The sequence below is a fragment of the Oryzias latipes genome, chromosome 9 (assembly GCF_053564925.1).
Source record: "Oryzias latipes strain Hd-rR chromosome 9, Olatipes_Hd-rR_3.1".
NCBI lineage: Eukaryota > Metazoa > Chordata > Actinopteri > Beloniformes > Adrianichthyidae > Oryzias > Oryzias latipes.
Window position 1 is genome coordinate 4,094,165 of NC_136245.1, and position 17,244 is coordinate 4,111,408.

Consider the following 17,244-nt stretch of genomic DNA (forward strand, 5'->3'; position numbering starts at 1 on the left):
GGTCGGATTAGAATCCAACCGTGTACATGGGCCCAGAAAAATGTTTTCAGAATATAAAAACGTTCACTAAGGTCACACTTTCCGTCGGAATAAATCATTCGCACATGCGCAGTAGGGTTTGAAAAACGGAAGGATATAAATTCCGCCAGCGGCTTTTTTTTCCCAAACTTTATTGAATGTAACAATTCAATACAAAACATTGTTAAACAGCGCCGAGCGGCTATATACATTGACATGTCAGCTCGGTAAAATACGAGAGGATCTTCTAAACGTGCTTTTAATAATGTTACGGTTATTATGAAACACCTGTTCGCTCATCATTTGAATTTTAATCCGTGTGGTCAGGGCTTTTTCTGAACGAAGCCAGGATTAGCAGTATGCTAACACGGGCTAACAACATTAGCTTTGGGTGGTGCTGCTTGCTGGCTGCACGTAAACATGTAAGAATAACATCAGCCTTTATTTAGTCGGGACACGACTGGAAACACAAATCCACGTGATTGTTTGAATGTTTTCTAAGGACTGAGCGACATTTCTGCTTTGAAGCTCAAACAGCTGTGTCTGCCAACGATCCGAGCTGTGCTCAGACACACACTTTTAGACCCGGTTCTGATTTCGGTTGCTTGTACCCCTAGAGCTGCGGGACGGATCGCAGTCTTAAATCTCCCACACATACCGCTCATGTACCCCCCCCCCCCCCCCTTCCCATCAAACACAAAGCTGTAAGTCCGCACTCCCCCGGAAGTGCGGGAGTGGACTACTTCTTTTCTATTTTGTTTGTTACTTTTTTTGTTAAAGTCACTTCCCTCAGTTTATACTGGATCATCGCGGATTAACCATTAGTTGGGAAATAAAATGAAAAAAGCAAAAAAACGAATAGCAGTTATATAAGAACGAAAAATGTAAAAATACCCCCCCCCCCCGACGATGTCATCGTCCATCCCGATGGTTGACAGCAAACATCGTCAAAGGCCAATTTAAGGGACATCGCCCAACCCTACTGTCTGTCCTTAACAATGACTTACATTTGCCAAACAACCTATCCACTGATGGGTTTGATAAATAGGTCAACGTGTAACCCTTGTGCTATCCTAGGCAATTTAACATTGGGAGTTGGGTCATCTAGACCCACTAGACAGTGCTCTGAACCTTTTTTCTTCAATGATTTGTGATCTTCACTGGTGTCCATGGATTACCGTAATTTCCGGACTACAAGCCGCTACTTTTTTCCTGCGCTTACAGCCCTGCGGCTTATTCAGTGACGCGGCTAATTTATGGATTTAATTAGCGGCCGCCATGTACGTACTTTCGAACTCAGTGAATAGTTTGAATTCTTTATCTAACACCAAGCACAAGGCATTTATATTCAACACACCTCTAAGCAGCCAAACAGCATGGACTTGACTTCAGGTCTTAGACACTTCAGTCATGGTTCAACAAAATGAAACACGCATGCCCGGCCGCATCCCAGAATCCTTTGGTGCCATTAGACCCAACGTGCACCAGATCGCCGCTACAATATGATGAAGCTTTCAAGTTAAAAGCAATCGTTAAAAGCAGCGTAAAAAAGTCCACCGTCACCAACGGGTTTGGAAAAGCCGGTTTGCTGCGTGACGGAGAGAACAGCGCATGGAGTGAATTTACACTCCATTTACGGTTTCTAAGGAAACCGTAAAAGCGGAATTTTGCTTTGAAAAACTCACAGCCTCCGTGTGAGCTGGAGACATCTTCTCCTGCTGATTGAGCTGCGGGGCCGATGGCAGTCTGAAGGCTCCCACACGTAACAACGCACCCGCCCCTCATACACAAAACGTACAGTATTAAGTCCGATTGCTTTGCACAGAAACGATTTGCTCCATCCACCGGCGCAACGGGGACGAAGTGCTCCTCCTTGAAGCCGCCCTGGCCAGAGGTGTCGGAGTAGATAGGAAGGGGAGACAAGGAGCGCGCGGGGCGGGAGCGGAGCGCAGAGGCGTCCGCGGAGTGCAGAGGCTTCTGAATTCTGACGCACGCGCCGCACTGAGGCGCGCGTATCACGCTGAGGCGCACGCTTTTCAGTCGCCGCTGCTGTATTTTACCGGTGTGTTTTTTAACCAGTCCTGTTACTCCCATAACGCTGCTGCGACACAAGCGGAAGGAGAGCTGTACCCGTTCACCCCTCCATGCACTGCTGCTAATTCTTAAACACGTACAACAGAATGGCGAGCCGGGCATTGGCCCCGCCTTTAGCCCCTAAGACTCATGGGAAATGTGGAATCGCGGATGTAAATTTCCTCATCATAACTGAGGGATGTAATGTTGATTATATGGTTACTGTTTGTAATTTTATGTATGATACCTAGATTGTCAATAAGTAAAAAAAAATGAAATAAAAACACCATAACTGAGGAACTTGTGAACAGAATAGAGGTCCATGCTGTTTGACAGATGTCGATACACTCAAATACATGACCCAGAGGCAAAGCTGGCACCACCCACAATGTGCTAATGAATTGCACTCACTCTGGGATACTGGCCGTGATCTGTCAGGATGACAATATCGCCTAACACATGCGCGGCTTGTACTCTGACGCGGCTTGTGTATGTATAAAACTAATTAAACACGTGAAATGGGTGGGTGCGGCTTGTAATCGGGTGCGCTTTGTAGTCCGGAATTTACGGTACATGAAATCTTTCCACCTTTATCCACCTTTGTCATGGTAGGGAGAACACGTCAATGTAAGGATGGGGTCATCTAAGATAGCACAAGGGTTAAAGAAAATGGGGAATATATCACAGTAGCAATGACAGTAATAATTACTGTTCGGTATGTTTTTCTACTGAAATACCGTCCTCACTTTCTACAACTTGCATATTATTAGATTTAATTCCTCATGAAAAGGAGAGGTTTTGTTGGAGACAGAAAAACAACAGTTGCCGCATCCAGTTCATTAGAAAATGGTCAGGTGTTCTTCTGCACAACAGTAAAGTCTTTACACAATTCAAACAGGATAACAATTCTGTGTCATCATAACCATTGATTGTATGTGAGAACTGGACTGAGTGATTCCTCCACCCTGACTTTCCAAACAGGAAGTACCCACTGGCTCCATAGACTTCTATAGAAAAATAAACAGCTATGACTGAGTCATTCAATTGGTCAGAATAACCATCCTTGTTTATTGTTCTTGATAATCCTCCTTTTTTGTCAGGATATTGTTCTGTAGCTCAAGTTATAAACTGGCCAATCAGATGCCTTAGTAAAAGTAGGTTGTCTCTCGTCAAATGTTTGAAGCGTTTGATTCACAGATTCTCCCAAGCCCGTTTTAAAGTGGAAGTGTTGTGGCCTTCCAACAAGCTCACTCCTGATTGGTCAGAGTGTTTGCCAGAGAAATGTTCAGCCAGACCAACTCGGACCAATCACTGATGTCGACTGGCTCCAGCATGGCGGCGTCGTATCACGAAAAAATGGCAACTGAAGTGGCTCAATCTTATTGGGACTTTTATTGGAACTGGAAGTAAGTCATCACAACCACTCAGTCCAGTTCTCATAAACAGACAATGGTCTTAACCCCACCCCCCAAGTGTGGAATGACGGAAAACGTGTGGCATCACTTCCTGTGTTCTGGTCAATAGGTTATTTTGAATAATCTAATTCGATCACATTTTCTGCTCCTATGTGATAAAACAAATGTTTCTGTGTTTTTTGACTTCCTGCTTGTTAACGTTTTCCCAAACCAATTTTATAGAATTAAAACCATAATTTGGCTCAGAGAAAAAAGCCCAACATGTCCCCTAAAGGTCAGTTCTAGCATGATGAAGGGTTAAGAAGTTCCGAGTTGTCAGTTGTTCCGACCGCAGAACACAACACAGCTGACATTAGGGTCAAGTGAGGACAGCTGCCATGAGCTGGTTTACCCCAAATCTAATTTACACACTTTTATATAATGGATTCTTCCCTGTTAATGTCATTGTACTTGTCTGTTTCCTTCACCCGCAACACTTCATCCTGGATCTGCTCCTCTTATGGGCCTGATTTCTTTATCCTGCCAAGATCTGTGTTCAAATTTGTTGTTTGTTCAAAACAGAGCCAGCAAAAATAGAATTATGTGTAAAAAATAAAACTTTTGGAACAGAGAGCATGTTTTATATGAGACTGAAATGAGTTACTTCCATTTAAGAAAGAGGTCCCATAAGTTCAATTGTTATTTGTCGCATTAAATGTCCTCATTTTGTGAATCTGGCTGAAATTCTATCAGTTCATCTCTTTAACCTCTGGATTAAAGTCCCATTCCAATCCTTTTTAGTCCATTTTCAAAGCGTTCCCGGTGGTCTTTTAATTATGTTGATGCAGTTTCTAGACAAAAGACATAGTTTCTGCAGAGCGGCAGGAGTTCATTAGAAACTTTACCTTTGAGTTGTGCGGCAGAACTGTTGTTAAACCCGCCCCCCCATTTGCTCTCCATTACTGAGAGCTCTCTGTTTACACTCTAGCTTACAGCCCGAGCTGACATTTGCAACAGGTACGTGCACAGAGGGGCGGGGGCTCAAAGTCAGAAAAGCGCAGCAAAAAAACTGTTTTGTGTCTTTTAATTAATACAGAAATTAAGTAAACTACTAATAGATAACTACTCCGTTGTGATACCTGTGTAGGCCAAAGTAATAAAATTGTCCTTTTTTATGTAAACAAAGGATTGTTAACATAACTTAGTCATGGAATAGGAAGACATTAAAGCAAACACAAAAAAAATGGAGGCTTTTTATGTTGGCACAATATACTGCAGGCATATTCAGCATGAATCAAGTTGAATACAAATGGTAATATTTTTAGCACAGACATCAAACAACTTTTATCCCCAGAATGCTGAAATTATTAATAGTATTGAATGTTAGCATAGTGTTGCAGTGAGGATTCTATGCTTTAGTTCAGTTTTTCAGTGTTTTTTCTTTTTTTTGTTGTGGTCGTGTTCTGTCCTCTGTCAGTCACTCCAGATTCATGTTAACCTTCCACAGCAGTTTTCATTTCTTTTCATCGTCATCAGCGAGTAGAAGTGTCTGGTTTTCGGGTCTGTGTTGTCCGATCATCTGCTTTATCATCTTTTTGTTTCTTTACTGCGTTTGTCCTGTTTATTTATTAAATGTTTACATTTGCCAAGTTTCCTGCATTTTGGCTCCGACACCTCCAGTTCCTGACAGCTGAACCCAATGTGACTCTGGTTCTATGTTTGGATTCACAGTAGGGTTGTGCCGATGGACGATATCATCGTCCATCGTGATGGGTGACTGACATCCCGATGGAGAGACCACCATCGTGATGCCACGCCCCCGCCACGTTGCGCGTCGACACCATAAGCCGCGGTTACATGTACAAAATATCCTGATGGGATCAATGGTCGGATTAGAATCCAACCGTGTAGATGGGCCCAGAAAAATGTTTTCAGAATGTAAAAACGTTCACTAAGGTCACAATTTCGGTCGGAATAAATCATTCGCACATGCGCAGTTTGAAAACCGGAAGAGGATACAACTTCCGCCGAGCGGCTTTTTTTCCAAACTTTATTGAATGTAACAATTCAATACAAAACGATAACAGCGCCGAGCGGCTATATACATTGACATGTCAGCTCGGTAAAATACGAGATGATCTTCTAAACGTGCTTTTAATAATGTTACGGTTATTATCAAACACCTGTTCGCTCATCATTTGAATTTTAATCCGTGTGGTCAGGGCTTTTTCTGAACGAAGCCAGGATTAGCAGTATGCTAACACGGGCTAACAACATTAGCTTTGGGTGGTGCTGCTTGCTGGCTGCACGTAAACATGTTAGAATAACATCAGCCTTTATTTAGTCGGGACACGACTGGAAACACAAATCCACGTGATAGTTTGAATGTTTTCTAAGGACTGAGCGACATTTCTGCTTTGAAGCTCAAACAGCTGTGTCTGCCAACGATCCGAGCTGTGCTCAGACACACACTTTTAGACCCGGTTCTGAGTTTGATAGCTCGTCCCCCTAGAGCTGCGGGACGGATCGCAGTCTTAAATCTCCCACACATACCGCTCATGTACCCCCCCCCCCCCTTCCCATCAAACACAAAGCTGTAAATCCGCCCTCCGCCGGTCCACTCCGCCAGTTAAGTGCGGGAGCGGACTACTTCTTTTCTATGTTGCTTGTTACTTTTTCTGTTAAAGTCACTTCCCTCAGTTTATACTGGATCATCGCGGATTAACCATTAGTTGGGAAATAAAATGAAAAAAGCAAAATAACGAATAGCAGTTATATAAGAAGAAAAATGCAAAAAATACCCCCCCCCCCCGACGATGTCATCGTCCATCCCGATGGTTGACAGCAAACATCGTCAACGGCCAATTTAGGGGACATCGCCCAACCCTAATTCACAGCTAAATTCTATTTTGCATCTCATCCTCTAAGCACAGACTCTTGTTTTATTACAACAGATGGTGAAACTGAATGATACAGAGTTTAAAGAAGGCGATTCTAATTAGAAAATATTACTTCAAAAAGATACATTTAGTGTCAGACCCATGTGGGGAAGCTGTGAACTCGACATAAATACTGTTCATTTATTGTGAAATTTCTCTGGTGTTATATTTTGTACTTAGTACCCAACTTCCTGTCCCTGGACGATCTGCTCTGTGTTAATTTGATGCGCAGCTCAGACGTCTGGCTAAAGTAGAAAGGGACTTCTTGATTAATATAGAGCATTTTTCTGAAATATGAACCATCTGGCAGCTCTCAGTCTGAGAGCGGCAGCTCAGAACCGCTGAGTTACAAGAAAATAGATTCAATAGAAAACCAGAGGATTTTGTAGCCACATTTTTTCTTGTATATTTAACAAATATTTATTAATTTGATTTTTTTTTTAAAAGAGGGTTCTTCTTTAATTCCAGGCAAAAAGGGCAGGTGCTAAAACACCCCTAGAACCATATGTGTGCCTGAGTAGTGATGTAAAAATATTGGAGCTATCCAGCTGTAAAGTTCTGATCCAGATTCCAGCTCAGATGAGGAAAACAAAGACGTACATGGATCCATTTGTCTGACAGTGGACTGAATGGAGCGAGCAGGAAGCTTGTGGCCCTGTCAGCGTATTTTCTACATCACAAATATTATCTGTTTCAAGGAGCATTTTTGTCTTCTGATCCTGACTCACAACAATTTGAATACAGATAGAGTCAGGAATGCAAATCTAAGCTTAGTTTTCTTAAAATATGTCTTACACACATGTTTAAACACCAGAAAACAGTGTTTTTACCAGAGTGGGTCTTTAACTGCGTGTAAAATCTGCTATCAGCAAAAGCCTGACACCAAAAAATTCCAACTTGACAAGAAAAAAAAATCACGGCTGGCGTGAAAACCTTCTTTTATTTAGCATTCATGATTGCTTGAGAGGTGACCCAGTACAACTTCCTATACTTTGTCCCACCCAATTGGACATTTTGGTTGGTAGTTGAAGTGGGCGGAGTAAATTCTAGTCAATGCGCCCCTCCCACTTCATGCCTCATTTCTGCAGTTCAGATTCCAATGGGTGCCATCAGAGATAATGCATCTGGGCTGGATTTTTATGAATATTTATTCATATTTGATAGGGTACGTTAAGAGCTAAAAAGGGAAGAAAAATGAAAGGAGGACATAATCAAAAAGAAAAGGAGGAACAATTGAGGAGTCAGAGAGCAAAGACTTAGCTAAAGTAGACAGACATGCTTAGGCGGGGAGAGTAGGGGTCTGAATGAAAAAGGTTCAGAGTAAAAATAAATACTGATTTATTAAGACCAACGCTGGTGATGCTCTGTCATCACAGAGGGTATCTGAGTGAAAACTACAGGCCAACAGTTCTTATTTATTGCATGTAGTATTCAGACAAAATGTGTTGTTTTAGATACATTGAACCCGTCCCGCTTGAATCTTTTCATCAGATGGAAAAATCTTCTGTTAAACAAAGTCCAAACCTGTCGATGGGTTTCCATCCATGTGCTTGGAGTCTTTGTTTTCATGTCAGGTTGCTGGTTGCATTCTTACGTGCTGGTAGATACATAAAAGTGCTGATCTGTCCTTTCTGTCCGGCTGTGATTCCTCATCTCTGCTCATGTGAGCTGCCTTCACTGCATTTCATTAAATCTTTGTGTGAGAGTTTTCAGAGCTTCCTCCTCACACTCTGCTGCATAACCGGTTTATTGCTTTTCCTCAGTGAACGTTCCTGCCACAGTGATGGAAGCCATGAGCAGACAGGAGTCCCTGCAGAGCTTCAACAAAAATGCCAAGCCGTCTTCCTCTTCGTCGTCTTCCTCTGCGATCCCCACCCTCGTCCGCTCCATGGTCTTCCCCCACTCCCCCTGCTCTCGGAGTTTCTCTCTGCTGGACAAGGTTGGAGCTCAGTCGGACTCCAGTTTCGGTCATTTGGGGTCCAAGAACCAGCGAGTCCTGGCGAGCCCGACCTCCACCAGCCAGCTGAGCAGCGAGTTCAGCGACTGGCATCTGTGGAAGTGCGGGCAGTGCTTCAAGACCTTCACCCAGAGGATCCTGCTGCAGATGCACGTCTGCCCACAGAATCCTGACAGGTGAGCTCCCGTCACGCTCCTCACTCTGCTTTCATCTTTACAGACGTCCAGAAGGGATAGAACAAAAACAAGATTGGAAATGAGCAAAAAGAAGAAACAGTTAAAGACCCACTCAAAAGAAATATATGATTTTGGTCTTTTTAACACATTAATTTAGCATTTTTCTCATGATAAAGGACGTTCATAAAAATATCAAGCTTAAAATTGCATTTCTGAGTATTTCTTTATTCAAATTTTTGTGAATAAAGAGCAGACGAAAGCTTGTAGCTGTGGCATAAGTGCTGTAGTTGGTGGGGAGGCCACAAGCTCCCCTAGTCTGCTCCATTCGGATGCATCCACTCTCAGACAAATAGATCCATGAACGTCGTTGTTTTTTTTTCTCGTCTGAGTGGAATCTGGATCAGAACTGCATGAGTGGACAGCTCCGATATCGCTCGCCGTTTTTGTTGCACTGGTAATGTTAGGTTGGGGTTGTGAGGGGCTGTAAGCTAGCAGGAGAACGTGGAAACAGTTGTGTGACGGGACGCACCAACGGCCCCGCCCACAACACCAGAGACAGATTTCTAATGAACTCCTGCTGCTCGGCAGAAACTTTGTTCAAGAAAAAGACAGGTTTTTGGATTTGGGCTAAAATGGCATGATCATAATTAAAAGACGAGTGGGAAGGCTTTGACAAAGGATCAAAAGATGATTGGAGTGGGACAAAGACAAAAGAAAACATCTGTGTTATAAAAGATCAGTCATAATGGTATTTTCATTCCATCTGAACGACTGGATGCACCAACACTCCTCTGCAGTTTGTTAAAACAGCAACTCTCTTTCTTTAGAACTTCTCACAGGTTGAAGGGGAGCGTGTGTTTAACAGCAGCAGGGTGTTTGACAGCTCTACGAGTCTGACACAGTTTTAAGCGCATCAAACTGTTGCCGTCGCCGGGAAATTAGACACTTCAGTTGTAATGGATGTCTAGGGTCTTGTCATCATCGCACCATTTGTGCGTGACAGCGAGTGGGAGTTTGTGGAGGAGAGCGAGGAGTCTTTAAAAGTGTCTGAGTTCGTAAAACATCTGCCAAGTTAATTATATACAGCGTGGACGGAGGGAGAGGAGGAGTGTGGGTGGCTGGACGGAGGATGTATTGGAAAATTTTTGCTTAGCTTTATTTTTCGTGGGGAGAGTCGGAGCAGCGCATAAATCAGCGCTGGGCGTCAGTGAGAAATACCTCGCCTTACGGTGACGGGGCCAGGAAAACAGATGCCACTTATTCAATAAACTAATACTCATAGGGAAGAAAAATGTGGGCTGGATATGGAGGGGGGGAGGGAGGGTCGATGTGGAGCTGCCTGTCAATAGTAAGGTTTTATGGGACAGGGAAGCAGATAAAATTCAGCTGAACAAGCCAAACAGAGCAGAGTTCTGCAGCTCCAAGGCCACAGATAGCAGCACAGCGTCCACACCGCCGTTAGATCCTCAGTGAAACCAGAGGGGCTTTTCCTGAGGTGGAAAAGTGTCCAACTCCTCTCAGGTAGCTCAGGTAGCAGGTCACATGACAGGATGAAAGAGGGAAACTGATTTTATGTAACAACCAGACGACACACGTCTGATTTGTTGTTTTACGTTAAGCTATTCACTACTGTAGAATGGTGCATGAAAGGATGCTTTTCTGCGCTCCAGAATCCGCTGGAATTACGTTAATGGCATAACTGGTTGAAGAGTAACTGTTGTTGAAAAATGTGAAGACTGGAGCTGAAGCTCTGCTGTTGAAGGGTTAAACTGAAACTGGACTGTTGCTGCTTAAATCTGAGCTTGGTGACAAAGTGAACTGAGAGATGCTTCAATCCGGGCACTCCAATCACTTTAGGGGATCTGTGGCTATCTGTGTTTGTTTCAGGTTATCTCTGGTTATCCAGAGACAAATCAAGTCATTTCACGGCAGCTAAGGTTTTCTATGGGTGTCCTAGGTTTTTAAGGGCGCATTTCTTTATCTCGGGTTAAGAAGCCCAGTTACCTCCGGTATTTCTAAAGTACCTCTTTTTATCCCAGTTTAACCCAGTTTTCTTTAGTTAACTCTGGATTATTTCATATGATCCCAGGTTTTTTCAGGTGTTCTCGGCTTGGTTATCTCTCCTTAAAGCCTCCTTCTGTGTTTGGCTGGAACATACACAGATGGTGTTTCACAGGCTGTTTAGGCAGAGTGGAGTCCTCACCAACATTAAGATATCTCTGTGGTGAAAAGCACAGTGCCAGCATTTTAAAATGTGGAAAAATGCAACAGTGCTTAAACCCAACAGTGTCGACAGTTATATCATTGGAACAGGAAACAGATAAAACGGTCCGCATGCACAGCAGTTTGTACATCGCTGCTGTCTCAGACAGACTCACTGCAGATCTACAGTCAACATGCTCTTCTCCGCACCTTTTACTGCGACCTGCACATATGAACTGATGCTATGATCGGAGCATCTTTAAATCTCAGCAGATGAACATGTTTGACCAAATCTTCAACCAGCCTGTGGTTTCCTCACCCTGACGTCTCCTTTGGTTAATATTAGTCTTCCAGTTTAGATTTCGGGATCTGTCTGTGGTGCTAAATCCAGACGTAGCGTGTTTAGATAACCTTTAGCTTACACTGGTTTGTCATGATCTAGAGTTGATACGTTTGTGTCGGTAGGCAGTAGTACGGTGGCCCACGCAGTCCAATCAGCAATGTCCCATTGTCCCCACCTTTTCTGGTTTCCTATTTTGTTTCATTTTATAACATTTCATATTGATTTCTGAAACGTTTCATTTTTATTTTGTTTCATTAATTTTGACTTGTGTTTTGGTTTTTGTAATTTTGTTTTGTTTTCTAAAAATGTAATGTTGTTTTTAAATTGTAATTTGTTTTTACTTTTTTTAATTAATGTTGCGATCTTTAAAATGTGTCGAGTGATTTGCACTTAAGGGCCACCGTAGTGATGCCAGGAAGATAGAAAAAACAAAAATACCTGAAATATTAATGTATTTGTATATATATATATATATATATATATACACATACATTAATATTTCAGGTATTTGTGTGTGTATATATATATATATGTGTGTGTGTGTGTGTGTGTGTGTGTATATATATTTTTAATTTATTTTATATATTATTTTTTTTTCGCTTTTGGAGGGAAAATAACAAACTAGGATTCATCACAGGTTTGACAAAAGCCCTCCAGATACTTTTGTTTCTTTTGAGTTTTCTCAAATTAGACACAGCCTACCTCTGGTTTTAAGATGGAAGGAGTAATGTGAGTTATAAAATGATTCCATATATTCATTCGACAGTTAGCATTTGTCATTTGAACTGATCAGACCAACAGGGGGCAACAACTGTTTTGTTGGGTTGAGCATCAGAGTTTCTACTGAATAAAACCACCTTTAAGTGGCGTTCTTGGATAAACACTTGTACGGTTACGTTAGAGTGAAGTAGTCGAGACGCAGGCACATTATACACTAGACATTTTCACGTGATAAGTACGCAGCCTTTGTGTACAGCCTGCCTGTTAGAAATAAGGAAATTAGACGTGTAGTATATGTGGACAGCCTACGGTGTGTTATGGGCACGTTTGCATCGTGCACGTGCACACCCTGTGCATGTAGAATCTGCACGCTGTCAGTAAAGAGCCAGCAATCGCACCTAACTAACGATGAGACTGCAGCATAAAGGGCACCGTCTGACAGCATCACGTGCGTCATGAGTCCGTGTGATGTACCACATCCTAACAAAAGCTTCATGATACACTTACCACTCGTACAACAATGGTACCTTCCATGTTCATGTCGTCTCTTAAGTGTCCGCTCGAGCCACAAGGGAGCTGCAAGACACACCTGTAAGATTCAGCTGCTCCACCCTACAACCCTCCACGGACCTGGACAACTTAAAAAGCCTCAGCACCTGTATGGAACAAGCCCCGTACAGTTTGAGCGTAAAAGCTGAGTCCATGTTCAGCTTGTCTGCTGGGGGCAGAGTAGCTGTAAAGAAGACGAGAAGACAAATGGAGCACAGAATCTGTGATGTGTTTGAAGGCAGCCATAGTTTTAGGTCTGGGCCCCGTCCTCAGACCTGGACTTGGCCTTAAAATGACGTCTACATGCCACCTGTGTGACAAACGCCTGGTCCGTCCACACCACACCCTCTCCCTTCATACATATTTATTGATGTTTACCGCATGTGAACTTTGGGAGCCGAAGACGGATGGCTTTACCTCCACCTCACATCTCAGCTCTGTCTCTGTCCCGTTTGTTTTTTCCTGCTGACTGTTTCTTTTTCTGAACTTTCTCCTTGTTCGGTGTCATTTCTCCCTCCGAGTGGTTTCAGCAGAATCCATCATCGCAGAAACTGTTTGTTTATGTCACTTAGGCCTTGGAAGTGCTTTTGATTGGATTTTAAACTGGTGTCGGGATGGAGAATACTGTTTGAGCTCTGCGATGAGTGATGGATCAGAGCGTGAACGCACTCACAGGCTGAACATGTTACAAAGCAATGCAGCGTAAACCGCAGCAGGGAGGCGAATTAATAACTACTGCTCCAGTGATTGATGTGTTTACTGCTCTGCTGCTTAAAAAGTCTTCACTGCTTTTAGAGAAAGTTGGTTGTTCTTACTGACCACTTTGATCCTGGTGGTTTGCGTCTGCGCTGGCTGCTGTTGTTTAGAAGTCAGCCATGCGCTTGTTTATGGACATAATGGCGCGTGAATGTCAGAGGACAGAGTTTGGAGCTGAGTGAAAGTTTGCATCATCACAGAGCTAAACAAGGATTAAAAGGACCTCTGTCATGTTTCCATCCCAAAATATATAGTTCAGATATTTATAGATCTAACGTAATGCCACGGTTCTCTTGGATTTTCAGTGACGTAAGTTTTCAGACCAAAACTGAAATGTTTGTATACATTTATATCTACATGGTTTTCTGCCTAAAACCAAATCATATAAAAAAAATATAAAAATATAAATATTATATAAAATATGTATATAAATATAATATAAAAATAAAATATATATGTATAAAGGATCGCTTCTTGTCCTCTAGAGGCTGCTACAGTTGAAAATAAGGTCACAGTAAAACTGAATATGTTTAGTGAAAGATTTAGGGTGAGACGATTCCTATAGATGTAACTGCTGTGTGTTGTTGTCTGTGTGTTGTCTGAGTGTCCTTATTTTGGGTTTTTTTCCCGCTCTGCTGGGAAAAGTCTGAAAACACGTTAAAGTAAAGTTTCAGACTGAAACAGGACTGTTTCCCTGCCTCTAAGCAGTCTTAAGATCAGGAGATTTATGACCCAGCAGCGAGGATATATTTGCATTTAGCACTAACACAGATGTCTGTCGTCCCTGCTGGACACACAGATGTGTTGAAAAATGCATAGCTGCAGGATGACAATCCATCACTCTAATGGACTGGCTTGTAGAAATTTCTTCAAAGTCTATTTTTATCTGTCACTTCTTCCATTAGGGAAAAATTTACTGTGTTTCATCTGCGTGTGAGTGGATTTTAATAACATGTTTAAAGCTCTTTGTGCTGCTGGCTGACTGGAGTTTAGACTTTCTGTCAGCTGACGGCTTTTAATTTGTTTTCTCTTTGTCCGATGTGCGAATGTTTAGCTGCACCACATGTTCCTCCGAGCTTAAAGGCTGCTCGCAGATTTCTAGTCGAGTCCATTAAATAAGTAAGGCTTTAAAAACTGAACAGCTGTTAAAAAAACATGTAAAGAATACCTGATTACTCTTTTACTTTGAAATGTTACCTACACCCCCCCACCGATGTTAGTGAGTTTGCTATAGGCTGCTGGGTTTTTGTTGTACAGCTGGTTTGATGAGAGGATTAACTGCTTCAGTAGATCCATCAATAGAGTCTGCAGTAAAGAAAGATGGGCAGGTTGAAAAAGAGACAAAGTGAACGGATGTAATTGTAAAAGACAAGATGAGGAAAAAAGACTTTTGTGTTAGTTGGTGGATCTGGAATTGATTTTTATTTGTGGAGGGAAGTGCGCATGTCTGCTCACATGCATACAGAATATTTGTGTGTTCAGGGAATCATTGATTGTGTATTGATGAGGCGGGAGAAGTGATTTATGGCTGATGATCTCGGGAGGGAATAACATCTTCATACGGGTTTGGTATGGATCGGACCACTTGGATCACTCTTCAGACCGCCTCACTGTTCTTCAGCTGCTGTGCCCTGTCCGTCGACATCAAGCACACCAAATGATGTTTATGATGCCTCAGAAAGAGGAAAGTCCATCTAAAGGCAACCCGAAACCTAACCTAAATACAATCTTGGTTTCACATCCATCTAATGTTCTGAATCTGCTGAATCTCTTTTGGGGTCACAGGGTTTGTCGGGTGAAGGAGGGGTACACCCTGGACAGGTCACCAGGGCAGGGCTACGCACACACATTCACATCTAAGGATAACTTAGAGTCATCAATTTAAGTATGTTTTTGAACCGTGGGAGGAAATTGGAGTGAAAACCCACACATGCACCAGGAAAGCATGCTAAGTCCACGCAGAAAGATCCCAGCTGAGATTTGAACCAGGGCCTTCTCACTGTGAGGTGAGAGTGCTAACCACTACCCCACCCCTGAAATAGCCTGAGGTATCCTCGTCTCAGGTGTCTTCATGCTGGAATGGTCTTGTGGACTCAGTGTAAGTGGCTGGTTTGACCTTTGCCTTACTTTCACACAGTGTTCTCTAGGAAAGAACCAGAGACACCTGCCTGGAAAATCCCTGCAGTTCCAGTAGTTACTCATTTGGGGGCGGTGTAGCCTAAAATAGGCTCTGACAAGGATGGACAAAAGCACAAAGAAGAAACCAGGTCTGTCCAGGTGGTGATCAGGCTGCCATGTATCTCCTGCTCGTCCTTACTTCATCAGTTCTTCATTTGGGTGGAGGCAGGTGTAAGACATGTGGTCAGGCTCCAACATACACCCCCTTTCATGTGTTTTGTCCGTGTAATTGTAAATATCACTGAATTGAGGCTGTTGGACACACATGGTTGGTAGAAAAGGCTAGATTTCATTTTTCTGGGGCTGTAAGCGAGTCGCATAAATTTATGTTTTTCCCTTTTGAGAGGAGATTAAAATATTATTGCAAAACTTTCAAACAGTGACAGTTCGTCTGTATCACAGCTCAGTATGAGCCTTCATCTGGCACTTTTAAATGTACGCTCACTATCAAACAAATCATTTCTTATCCACGACTTAATTTTAGATCATAACCTAAATGGCCTGTTTTTAACAGAGACTTGGAATTGTGGTTCTACTGGTTCACTGTCTGAAGCGACTCCACCCCTTTTTTACTTCACAAGCAAAGACAGAAAACAGGGTAGGGGTGGGGGAACTGCTGCTATCCTGTCTGCTTTTATCAGTTTTACAGACAAATTGTTTCATGAATATACATCTTTTGAATACCAGGCCATTGTTTTTAATAACCCCACTGTGTTGTTTTTGATAGTGTATAGACCCCCAAAGTGTAACTCATCTTTTAATTCTGACTTTGCAGAGCTGCTTTCAATTATACACTTAGATTTTAGTAGAATAATTATTTTGGGTGATTTTAACCTGCATGTGGACAACCCATCGGACCCATATGTCCAAGAGTTTTTAAACACTTTAGCAACAATGGATTTTACTCAGCATGTCAGTGTTCCCACCCACAACAGGGGTCACACACTGGATCTTTTAATCACTCGTGGCCTGATGGCCAATGTGACCTCTGTTGTGGATGTTGGTATTTCAGAGCACTCGTGTGTGTTTTTTACTATCAAAGGCTCTGTCACCCAAAGACTTCCAAAGAGAACTGTTAGAACGCGTTGTCTACACCCTGAAGTGGCTGCAAACTTCACCTCACATCTGGAACACAGCCAACCAAACACTCTAAGTTTGTCTGTTGATATATCTGTCCAAAACTTCAACAACAAGCTCATATCAATAATGGACAAAGTCGCTCCCTTAAAAATAAAAACGGTCAAAGCCAAAGCACCCCCTCCTTGGAGAACAGAGGAAACCAAGAGACTTAAGAAAATCTGTAGGGTTGCTGAACGAAATTGGCGCAAAACAAAACTAACAATTCATTACCAAATCTTTAAGGAAAAACTAACCCAATACAACAAATTTATTAAACATGCAAAGCAGGAATACTATTCAAAATTAATAGCTGACAATTTTTCTAATCCAAAGATTCTTTTTTCCACCATTGACAGACTAATCAATCCGATCTCTTCCAGCCCATATTCTACTCTTAGCAGTTTAAAATGTGAGGAGTTTGCAGTCCACTTCACTGATAAGATAAATAACATTAGATTTAATATCACCCAACGACCACTAACAGTTCAGTCTGATGCATTTTGTTTGCCTTTTAAGAACACACTAGAGAGTTTTGTCTTGATTGATGCTGCAAAGCTTCGTAAAGTGATTTCCCAACTTAAGAGTAAAACCTGTTCTCTGGATCCCATCCCCACCTCTCTTTTTAAGTCTGTGTCTTCATCCTGTGAGGAGGAACTCCTGAACATCGTCAATCGCTCTCTTCAGACTGGGATCTTTCCCACATCCTTAAAGACTGCTATAGTGAGACCCACTCTGAAGAAGAGCGGTTTAGATGTTTCAGATCTAGATAATTACCGGCCAGTGTCAAACCTGCCATTTTTAAGTAAGATTTTAGAAAAAC

The 17,244-nt window shown here is 42.4% G+C and overlaps 1 protein-coding gene across 3 annotated transcripts in view; it reads left to right on the top strand.

The window, feature by feature from the left end:
- Nucleotides 1-17,244, top strand: part of prdm6 (PR domain containing 6) — a 102,530-nt gene that overhangs the window by 63,092 nt on the left and 22,194 nt on the right. For all 3 annotated transcript variants that reach the window (XR_013657912.1, XM_023958809.2, XM_078952148.1), the window contains exon 7: nucleotides 8,188-8,557. Coding sequence is in view for 2 of the 3 variants with exons in the window: in XM_023958809.2 (XP_023814577.1) it covers nucleotides 8,188-8,557 (370 nt within the window). In the remaining variant the exon portion in view is untranslated. The remainder of the gene's footprint in view (nucleotides 1-8,187; nucleotides 8,558-17,244) is intronic.